General features: G+C 40.2%; 2 protein-coding genes across 4 annotated transcripts in view; one reads left to right on the forward strand and one right to left on the reverse strand.

The window, feature by feature from the left end:
• The first annotated feature begins 662 nt into the window (after positions 1-662).
• Positions 663-6,596, forward strand: cabp5b (calcium binding protein 5b). 2 transcript variants are annotated; one of them, XM_086184093.1, is made up of 6 exons: positions 663-922; positions 2,174-2,204; positions 2,301-2,444; positions 3,610-3,719; positions 3,820-3,967; positions 5,288-6,596. In XM_086184093.1, exons 1-6 carry the CDS (start codon positions 872-874, stop codon positions 5,314-5,316), a joined length of 513 nt encoding a protein of 170 aa, XP_086040219.1. In that variant the 5' UTR covers positions 663-871; the 3' UTR covers positions 5,317-6,596. The 2 variants fall into 2 exon arrangements, with proteins under 2 accessions (XP_086040219.1, XP_086040220.1); XM_086184094.1 differs by having other exon boundaries at positions 862-926; positions 2,181-2,204.
• Positions 6,597-7,713: 1,117 nt separating this feature from the next.
• asphd1 (aspartate beta-hydroxylase domain containing 1) overlaps positions 7,714-11,065 on the reverse strand; it is a 6,681-nt gene continuing 3,329 nt past the window's right edge. For both annotated transcript variants that reach the window (XM_086184273.1, XM_086184274.1), the window contains exons 3-6: positions 10,889-11,065; positions 10,148-10,355; positions 8,971-9,084; positions 7,714-8,552 (exon numbers count right to left, since the gene is read on the reverse strand). The exon at positions 10,889-11,065 is cut by the window's right edge and continues 30 nt beyond it. In XM_086184273.1, coding sequence (XP_086040399.1) covers positions 8,443-8,552; positions 8,971-9,084; positions 10,148-10,355; positions 10,889-11,065 — 609 coding nt within the window. In that variant the 3' untranslated portion in view covers positions 7,714-8,442. The remainder of the gene's footprint in view (positions 8,553-8,970; positions 9,085-10,147; positions 10,356-10,888) is intronic.

Genomic DNA, 11,065 nt, shown 5'->3' on the forward strand with positions numbered 1-11,065 from the left:
ATTTGAGTTGAGTTAGCAGTGCTTCTCACACACTGCAACAGAACGCTTTCAGCTCCAAATGTAACCACTGATTTGAGACTACCTTCTTGCAAAACCTTTCATTTTGTCAGTGCAAACACGACGAGGTCATAGGTTGATGATCTTCTACATTTTCTCACATGAGAAAATAAAGGTACACTCAAAGATCGGATGCATTGATTTTGGTTGACATTGAATTTTAATGTTTGTTTTTTCATTGTGTGCGTTTTTGTGCGTCTGCATGTGTGTTCATTTATTTATTTATACGACTGAAAAACTAGCATTAATCACCCTTTTGACAACCCATTCAATTCCCTTCGCTCTTTCCCATCCATATCTGGTTTGTTTATAGACATCATATAGAGAGACCTCCTCAAACAGCAGTTGTCTCCATTATCCATTAATATTAGCAGCCATCAAATACAAAACATGCAAACACTGGAATATTCACCACTCTCTCCACTGGAATAGGACTTCAATTAAAGGACAGGATGAGAAAACTCTCGTTGCATGAGTAGAATTCTATATTGTGCATTTCTAATACAAACCCTTAAAAAAAAACCCAACATGACGTCTGATTGTTTGTATGAAATTGTGTGTATGCAGCATTAAGCTTTCTTTTCCAGACCAAAGCTGCAGAGATAATCCATGAGTGACTTCATCCCTTCTCTCTGGCATACACAGATCACTACACTCACGCTTCACACTCACACACACACATACATACACATGCCTGCACTGGGAAAAAAAAGGCACTGATTACCAAATGATATAGTAACGTACAAATCTGTACATTATACTTTAACAAGAAAGTCAGAAAAGCAAGTGTCCTGTCTTGAGGGAAGCCGTCATCATGAGTCTGAAACAAGCCTGCATTTTTCTCAGAGGAGGATCCAAGAGACAAGTAAGTCAGTCCAGTTCATGGGACTTTTTCCTTGTTTACATGCCGATCAATGAAACAGATACATGAAATATATGCAACGTAAGCATATCTAGATGGGTTAGTATGCAGCAAATGCTGTGTTATGGTGATTCATATGTGGTGTGGTTGTAAGCCGAGGAAGCCGAGTCTATTTCTTGAGGTGAGATGGAGGCCAATTTGAGGTCGAGGCATTGGCACAGTTTCTTTACTTTGCCCTAAATTTCAAAACTTACATTTGCAAACACACAAAAAAGGCAAATCTTCAGTAAAAAAAAAAAAAAAAAAATTCAATAAACTGAATTCTGCTTTCATCATCACTACCTGGCAGCATATTAGGCTTAGAAAAAGTTTGTAAGTCCCAAATGAATGAGTAGCATAAGTAAGGAACAGATTAAGACGTTGATATAAATCAGAAAAGGTAATAAAATGCAATAAAAAGACAAATATCTTATTTCCCCTGACTAGTTTTAATATTTGTTTTGGTGTCACTGGGTTGCATGACATGGAAGGCGTAGGGGACTTTGCATTAATTCAGGTATCAATCACATTGAAGCATTTCTGGATGTTACAGCGTACAGGGAGAGGAGGTCTGGAGATTATCGTTAACCCGCATTCACAGTGACCGGAGGCAGGCGGATTTATATATTATCTATATAACCATTGAGGATACCTCACTCCCTAAAAGGAGGGGCATAGATATAAATCCTTTCCTATGTTCAGCACTGTTCTTTCATTCTAATTACTTTCCATGGTCAAACCATTTAAAAAAAATATTGTAGATACATAAATATATCAGATATCTCATTTAAAATCTTTCAGATTTCAACAAAAATGCAATTCACTCTATCATTCCTCGTGTCATGCAACCTTACTTTGACAAAGGAAAACCGCATTGGATACATCGGTACTTCCCAGTACTTCTAATCTATAGAACAATTAATCTAAACAGCAGTTTGGGGGGAAAAAAAGCTCTGTTATCTGTTGAAGCGTCATCTTTTCAAAGTAGAATTCAGCAAAAACCAAGTCTGACCGGCTCACAGACGCATTTCCTGCCACCTGCACGTGTAGCCGCCCAACCCCACTTGTAAATAATGTTTTAGTTCTTTATCTTAACACACAGAGTATGTTGGAAAATGGATTGATGAGCGCTAAACACTGCAGTAGCAAAACTTGAATGTACAGAACTCCTACTAATACCACTGAGATATTCACTGTGTCCCTGCTGTTTTGCAGACAAGAGCTCTTACACATGACGAGATAGAAGGTAATTTTTTTTTAAACGACTTCTCTCACACTTACTAGGACGCGTTATAATAAATTGCACCTCTCAATTTCTTTGTGTTCTTTGTACGCTCTGCAGAGTTACGTGAAGCTTTTGTAGAGTTTGATAAAGACAAGGACGGTTTCATCAGCTGTAAAGACTTGGGGAACCTGATGAGGACCATGGGCTACATGCCAACTGAGATGGAACTGATAGAACTGAGCCAAAACATCAACATGAACTGTGAGTCGTGTCCTCTAAGTTGTGACGAAGAAGCAAAAAAAACACACAAAAAAAAAAGTATAGAAATCATTGCAATTAAGAACACATTTCACTGTGAGAGTAAACGTTTTTGGAAAATGTGCTTAAGCATGTGCTTGGCTGCTAATTTTTAAGTTCAAAACTTTGATTGTGGGTTTTATCCTTGTGTTTAGTTTAGTTTGGTTTAGTTCGTTTTCTCATAAAATATCTTATAAGTGTAAAGTTCTTCAAAACTGGTGCTACAACATCAGAATATCATTTGCAGGACATTCATGTTTCAGTTCCTCAACTCCTACTTGCCTCTACTCGCTGGCATGTGTGTATTTTGCAAAGCGGTGGACGGATCATGAATATATGTTGTCTACACGTCACCCATGCTGCCATAAATGATTAAGATATTGCACGTCAAATCTTACAGTTTCAAAACTTTCAGAGAATTCTGCATTTCAACTGTTTCACTCTATCGTGGATCAGCTTCTCACTTCATATGAGAGCAAGCATATTGGGGATGGTTCAGGTGATCACAAGTTAAAAGAGTTGCATCAAGCAAAGACGAGATACGTCTGTGTTCTGTTCTTTTTGAGCTAGGAAATCACTTGATCGGTCCTTTGGTTATCAGCACATATGTTTAGTCCAACACTAACAAACAAGTGTATGTCTGCTTTGTTATTATGGTGGGAGAGAACACTCACACCTCCCGTATATTATGTTGCTGTACATTGTCATTTTGATGTTAAATGATGCTTGATGTGGCTCACTTCCTGTAACCACCAGGTGGCGCTGTGACTAGGAATTTAATTCAGTTTATGGATGTGTTGAGGCCATCTAACGCCTGAGTTTTGATAAAGATGGAGTCATAACAGTTTCGGGCTTCATACTGAAATATCACAATGAATCACTCATCATGACGGTGATGGTCCAAAACTCTCCGCAGGACCTCATCACCAAGCTTTAAGTGATGAGATGGATATTGTTGACCTACAAGAAAAGGGGAGACATTTCTTCTGGATCTAAACTGTTTTCCAAAAGTGACGACTGCAGCAGGGGGAAATGTAGCCGCACATACGTGGTTGTCTCATCACTTTACTGAAGCTGTGTTTTCTGACTGCTGCGGCTGATTGTTGTTATTTCGTGTGTGCGATCACAGTGGGAGGACGGGTGGACTTTGAAGACTTTGTAGAGCTCATGACCCCAAAGCTTCTGGCTGAAACAGCAGGCATGATTGGGTTAAAGGAACTTAAGGAGGCTTTCAGAGAGGTGGGCTCAACATTCCTGTTCTCCCTATTTGGTCTTTAGCGCCCCGCGTTGGCAACAAATAGACTGTGACTGTAATTTTGTTTTTCCTTTGAATTTACAGTTTGACATCGATGGCGATGGCTCGATTACATCTGATGAGCTGAGACATGCCATGGTGAAGTTGTTAGGAGAACACACTTGCAAGAAAGAAATCGATGCAGTGGTCAAAGAAGCTGACAATAATGGAGATGGAACTGTTGACTTTGAGGGTAAGATACATGAACACACACTCACACACACCAACAGGATGAAAGAATTAATTTAGTCTTAGTTAGAGGAGGGATTAACTGTATTTTAGATATGTTTTTTATTGTGTGTTTGATATATGAACGAAATTAAAAGCACTTTTTCCTGACTGACAAACTGAGTTGAGATTTACAAATGTCCTAATTATTATTATGGTTTAAAAAAAAAAGATCATTTGAGAATCCTCACTAACTTTGATGTGCTTAACTAAACAAAGGCCCAATGTTTTTATCATTTAATTGCGTTTACTGAATCGAGTAATTGTAATTGTACATCGAAATATCCCCATTAAAGAAGCTTATAGGACTTTTCAACTGCTTATGGAGCAGGATGCTGCTAATATTACCTTTACAGGCTACAAAACCACCAGACAGCAGATTCATAATTTCTGTCAATTACTTTCATAAACTTGTGATTGTAGATTTATGTTAGATGACATCACTGCTAGTGGTCTGCATTGTGGCCTTACAGCAAGAAGGTTCTGGGTTTGAGTCCCAGCTCCAGCACGGGATCTTTCTGTGTGGAGTCTCCATGTTCTCCATGTTCTCCCTGTTCCTGTGAGGGTTCTCTCTGGTACTCCAGCTTCCTCCCACAGTCCAAAGACATCAAGAGAGGACGAGGCTGATTGATACTCTAAATTGACTGTAGGTGTGACTGTGAGTGTGAATGGTTGTCTGTCTCTATGTTGGTCCTGTGATGGACTGGTGACCCGTCCAGGGTGAACCCCGCCTTTCGCCCGTAGTCGCTGGGATAGGCTCCAGGTCCCCTGCGACCCTTAACAGGAATAAGCGGAAGAAAATGGATGTAAGGATGGATGGACATCACTGCTAGCAAAAAGAAAACTAAGTTTTAACATGTTGGCAAAAGACAACAATGAACGTTTCGTTATTGTTGTGTTTGCCACAAACACAAAATCACCTCGCATGGTAAAAATGGTAAATTCTTCTTTCACATGCATCCAAAAGAAATTCAGGACCAGAGCATGAGACCGTGCTTTGAAACTATATTTCTCATAATTGATGACATAAGTTAAAAAAATACAGTGCTGAAATAAACTGTCTTTTCAGTGTTTTTGTCATTCATACACATCCTCACGTTCTTTAGTAGCTTAGAGTTCCCACAGATGCTGTCAACTCCCATCAGTAGTCCTCGATAGCAAAACAACATTTGGCTTTACAGCTAACGATAACAGATCTTTACATTGAGCACCAAAAGAGAACGCAAAGTGTGATATTGCTGAAGGAGAATTAAACTTATCAATATTTTGTTGGTTCTCTTTGCAGAGTTTGTGAAAATGATGTCGCAGAAATGACGACAACAGAATGAAGAGAGGTGGGAGGATGCATTTTCTACTCGTTTCCATGCCGATGCTAACGTGCTCGTCCTTATTCGTATATTAGTGGTATTTGCCTCTTACTGTACACAAATACTATGAATTCTACCTGCAAACAAGATGTCTTTTCATTTTGTTAGAGGTGATTGATGTACATTTGTGGAACTTTAGACAGCACACCCTGTTTATTGCTATTTTTAAGCTCAGCCAATGTGATAAGTTCGATGTAATATAGTTTCCCCAAGAGTGCAAGTCATTTTCAGCAATTTTGAAAAACAAAAACAAAATTGTTGTATTGGTGTTTCTTCATGAATATATCCAACTTATAAATATCTGGCTGTGTTAAAATGACATATGTGTTCGCTGATCTAGCTAGGAAGCGTGTGTGGAGTGGTGCAGAGAGTGAGTCTACTCTGTTAAAAATTGATGAGAGATATGGATAATAGCAGAGCTGTCAAGCTGCATGTTGGGCATGTGAGTTGTAACATCGCCCTCTTGTTTTTTCGTTTCATGAAGTATTAGGTCATAATTATTACAAATAAACTTTGAGCCAGAACCAAAATGAATCCCTTTGTTTTTAAAATTTCGATGAAGACTCAAATGATCTTCATCAGAAACACTACGAATCTGCTCTCCATCTGAAGACAGAATATTATGCGTCTCCATCCCTCTTGTTGGGGGGGGGGGGGGCCGTTCCATTTACCCTCTGGAGGTTTTCTAACACGTGTGTGGGTGGCTACTGGCTGGGAAGGTAATGGATTATCTGCATTCTCCTTAGTCAGAATGATCAGTTGATACTGACTCGCACTCACTTGTGTGTTTGTTCATGTGTGCGCGAAACTTACTCTCAGTTCCAGAAGCTAACATCAAGATGACATCTCATGGCTCCATGTTTCTAGAAGTTGAGTTGAGTTGAGTAGATGGGATTGGGAATATCACAGAGATCGGATATGGGAATGATGGTGCCGAACCACATCGAGATCTAGAGTCCATTTCATGGCTTGACGCCCGCATAGCACGACATGAGACGTGGTTGATCCACACGTACAGTTAAAGAAAACTGATTTGGAATCCAAATCCAATGAGATGTTTTTGCTCCTTTAGCCTCATGATGTTACCTCACATATGACGCCGTCAACAACGATGAACCATGTGGATCGGTGCATGTGTAGTATTGCCTGAGCATATGCACATCTCTGAGAAACAATGAATGGACACACATTGTATGTTTTGAGAAACAGAAATAAAATTCTCCAGTCTTTGGGATTCATTTCTTTTTTTCTTTTTAGATTTTATAAATTCCTGTGTATCTACATTGGATCCACACAATACAACTTAGAGAAAAAAACTGCAATTATTACTAGAATACTGCACAAAATAAGAATCAATTTGGCATTTTGACAGAATTTAGACCGAAAAAAACCCCACTGTGGATATTACGTTTCAACGAGGCAATTATTTCTGAATGACAGGTTGTCAGTGATAATAAACCCTCCATGATTAGCTAATCTTACTGAATAAAAACTGGAAAAATTGTTATGAATTGCTTTGAAAACAAGCAGTTGTGACATTGATCACTCAACGCTTGCGAGGGCTTCGGTATGCATCGCCATTGTCGCTGAAAAATCATAATCCGTTACTATGAATCAAGCTAATGACATAAAAATGCTGCAATTGTAAAGCGTTACAATCATCTCTCCATATCCCAAACAGCTCATAGAATAAATGTCCAGTGTCGAACAAAAATCATACGTCACAACACAACAACAACATATAAACAATCTGAGGAATAATCTCTGTAACTCCGGGGTGGATTAGTTCAGTCTCTGTAATCCTCATCATGGGACCCTGAGATGAACAGATGGCAGATAAGACAAAATCACTGCACTAATTCTCATCTACTGTCTGGGGGAGAAAAAAAGGAGCTATTTTAGCTTAACTAACCAGAACCGGGATGTGATTTCAGAAATATTTTTAATCTTTAAATTAAAAGATACTGACCGTTCCATACTTATTTTGTTGTATTTATAATATTCCACCTGAAAACTGGTTATTACTTGGAGTTGAAACTCCACAAAACATTGATTGAAATTATTCTACCTGAATATCAAGTCGGTTGTTTGTTGTTTTTTTGTTGTTTTTTTTTGTATCGCACCAAATCACAACTCCTCTCTTGACGCTTTACAAAGAGAACCGACTATTTCCCAATGAGCAAGCGGGTCTGTGACAGCAGCAACAACGCACCTGAAAGAAAAACAGATGTCTTGTATATTTCATGTGTTTGGATTTTATGGTTTGTTTCTATCTGTTTCGTCTTGACTCATATTCACATTAATTGACACAGAACGCATAGTAAATTCTGATTTATTTCTTATCTCATCCATCATTCATCATTCCATCCGAATAACTTATTTGGATGGGAACCGAACTGACAACAAACCTGGTGTAATACATGTTTCATACAAAAAAGTCACTGAATATGACAATAATCAAAGAAACACATTTAAATTCATGAAGAGATACTTGACAGTAATAAGAAGAGGAGCAATACCTGCGGTAAGCAAAGGTAATATATGATTGGCATCAAATTGCAAAAAAACAACAATAAATTTCAAATGTATTTGTTTTCACAGTATATTGGTTGAACTGAAGGCGATCGATATAAAATTCAAAATATTGCGTCTCAGAGCTTTCTGAAGTGGCTTTTCCTTCCTGAAGGCATAACGCATGCACCAGTAATAATCATGACGGACAGGTTTCACATGCATATAGCATTCATGAGCGTAATATATGATGTCACGATGTCAGGATCCACGACAGTTTTTACAAGATCTGCTCTTAGGTTACGTCTCATTGTGCTTTCAAGTGATGTCAGCAGCCAAATTTCACCACGTCGGCTCTTTTCACGTCTTTTTTTTTCCTGCTGGGAAATTTGTGCAGAGCGTTAATCCAACACCACTTCAAAGTGTGGCTGATAGCTTGTGTAATTCTTAGGGCAGATTCACACAGTGATCCATGGACCAGAATGAAATGTAGACCCACAACAAGCAGAGCGAAGGTAAGGCACCCCTGCATGTTGCAAAGTTGGTAGTGCAGAGGGTTGATTCAGAGGTCAGGACTGAACATGAAGTCCAAAGCTTGTCTCTCAGCTGCAGCCACATTGGGATGCCACAGGTCCACACTCAAAATGACCCGAGGTCCAGCGTCCGGCGGCCCTTTAAGAATAGACACAAAAGAGGCTTTTAATTTGAGAGATTCTCACGCCTCTGCGCCAGTGACAGCCTCGGGCCGTTCTCATTCACGCAATAACTCAGGAACGCTCTGAGGGAATTTCCTCATATTTAGTCCAAATGTCCACTGGGCTCAAAGATGAAAGAATAAGATCTTGGTAGTCAAAGGTTAAATGTCAAAGGTCAAGGTCGCTGTCACATGTACAAAATATCAGGCTCATTCTAATTAACGTGAAATCTCTCGAACACTTGGACAGAATTTCTTGGAACTTGGCACAAATGTCCACTGAGACTTAAGCATGAACTGAAAAGATTTTAGTGGTCTTCGTAAGTTGTAAGTTTAAAAAAACAAACAGCTTTGACTGTAATTTACTACATTTTCAGCGGTTTGTGCTTCACCCACCTTTGTGAGAGACAGTGTGAAGGAATGAGTCATCGACCAGGAGGCAGTGGCCCTCCGACCAGCACTGAGGCTCCCCTCCCACTACCAGCTCGCACAGGGGTGGAGTTTGCAGACCTACAAAAAGAACATCTGGTTTTCAACTTTGGTTAAAAAAGTATCACATCTTAACCTTTCTAAAAAGGGCATGTGCCCTGTTTGCGTGAGGATTATAAGCCAGATGGATCAGTACATAATGGGCTAAGTGGAAAAAACTCAACCCTAAAACCACAAAGCATTACATTTAGTTAAGTATTTCAGTGGGTTCTTTTTGTGGGGTTTTGTGTGTGTGCGTGTGTGTGCATGCGCGCGTGTGTGTTAAGTGTGATTACAACAGGACTATAGTTCGGAAGTGCACAAATACAGTGCACTGAACCTGAATCTCTGTGTATTAACACACTCATCTTTCTAAATTACTGTACGAACTGAGATCATCTTGTTTCTAGATGTGAATGACATGTTATATTTACAGTGCACCTCACGTGCAGCATCAAGTTTCTTGGTGCTCCTGGAATGTGAATGCAGTGTTTCTGTTATCAAGATGCTGGCATATACTGATTGTCATTTCTGCATTAAATTGGTCAAATAATATTTGAAGTTACAATATAAATGTTTGTTTTTCCGCATGCATTGGTGAAGGAATGTTTATACAGGGAGGCGTGGTGGTGCAGCGGTCAGCACTGTCGCCTCACACCAAGAAGGTTCAGGGTTCAAGCCCTGGCTCCAGCACGGGATCTTTCTGTGTGAGTCTCCATGTTCTCCCTGTTCCTGTGTGGGTTCTCTCTGGTACTCCAGCTTCCTCCCACAGTCCAAAGACATCAAGAGAGGACGAGGCTGATTGATACTCTAAATTGACTGTAGGTGTGGCTGTGAGGGTGAATGGTTGTCTGTCTTCATGTGTTGGCCCTGTGATGGACTGGTGACCCGTCCAGGGTGAGCGCCCCCTCTCGCCCAAAGGCTGCTGAGATAGGCTCCAGCCCCCCCCCCCCCCCAACAGGATAAGCAGTAGAAAATGGATAGGATGTGTATACTGCAATGTGTAGCTGGGCTGCAGCAGATAATAGCCAGAGACAGGTCTTTCAGATACGTCAAACACACCTGGAAAGTGTAGTGACATCGAAATGCATCTTCATATACTGACCTAGATGACAACGCAGACGTGCATTGGTGGGTCCGTATGAGCTTCCCAGCGTAGCGCCAGGCCCCAGCAGCCAAAACCCTGCAGATCCTAAAGAGTTACTGTTTATAAACGTGCGGAGAGAAAGGAGAGTCCGGTAGGTCCAGGGACAGGAGCGACAGTTCCCTGCCACACAGACGCCAGCACTGTACAAAGGAAAGACTGCCTGGCCCTGAGACAGAGAGAGAGACAATGAAGGGCATGAATCCATTACAATCAAAAGGAGTGTTTTTAATTGAGCAATGAACAAATCTATTCACTTTTACCACCTCCGCCAAGGAGGAAGTGTTTTCTGTGTCATTTGTCTGTTTGTTAGCAGTATTACGCAAGAAACTACAAGGCCAATTTCACCAAACTTGGCGCGTGGTACGGTTACATTTTGAGGCAAATCTTTTTTAACAAAATATTATTTGCTTTGTGAGGTAAATTCTCTTTAAATATATAGAATCCCTGATAATTATTTTTGTATCATCTTATAAGGTGAAAGAGTGGCACTGTGCAGGGCGTTAGTTTGGCATGAGTGATGTCTGAAAAACTAGAGAGGCAGAGACAGTGGTACCCAGACAAAAGGTGTTTTAACAACACAGTATATATTTGTTTATGGTCTGTAGACATTTAGTTTGTGTTTGCCCTCTAAGATAAAAAGCTTGGCCATCCTTGCCGCACGCATTTCTCATACAAAATCAAGAAAATAATGTCTTGTACCTTTGGTCCCAGACAGGTCCAGCCCACTTTTGAGTCAATGCCCCTCTGGTAAACAGCCTGAAACTCAGTCAGGATTACGGGATAGTTGACCTCTAAGACCTCAATGTCATGCCGATGAGCATCGCGTGGGAAGAAAGGAACACTTGGGACATCTGGCAGGAAGAAGAGATGAGGCTT

The sequence above is a fragment of the Aulostomus chinensis genome, chromosome 18 (assembly GCF_037954235.1).
Source record: "Aulostomus chinensis isolate RoL2024-O1b breed Wild chromosome 18, RoL_Achi_v1.0, whole genome shotgun sequence".
Classification (NCBI taxonomy): Eukaryota; Metazoa; Chordata; class Actinopteri; order Syngnathiformes; family Aulostomidae; genus Aulostomus; species Aulostomus chinensis.

Coding starts and splice junctions, on each gene's coding strand:
- cabp5b (XM_086184093.1), top strand. CDS start 872: ATGAGTCTGAAACAAGCCTGCATTTTTCTCAGAGGAGGATCCAAGAGA. Junction 923..2,173: donor GAGGAGGATCCAAGAGACAA/GTAAGTCAGTCC, acceptor GCTGTTTTGCAG/ACAAGAGCTCTTACACATGA. Junction 3,968..5,287: donor TGGAACTGTTGACTTTGAGG/GTAAGATACATG, acceptor TTCTCTTTGCAG/AGTTTGTGAAAATGATGTCG.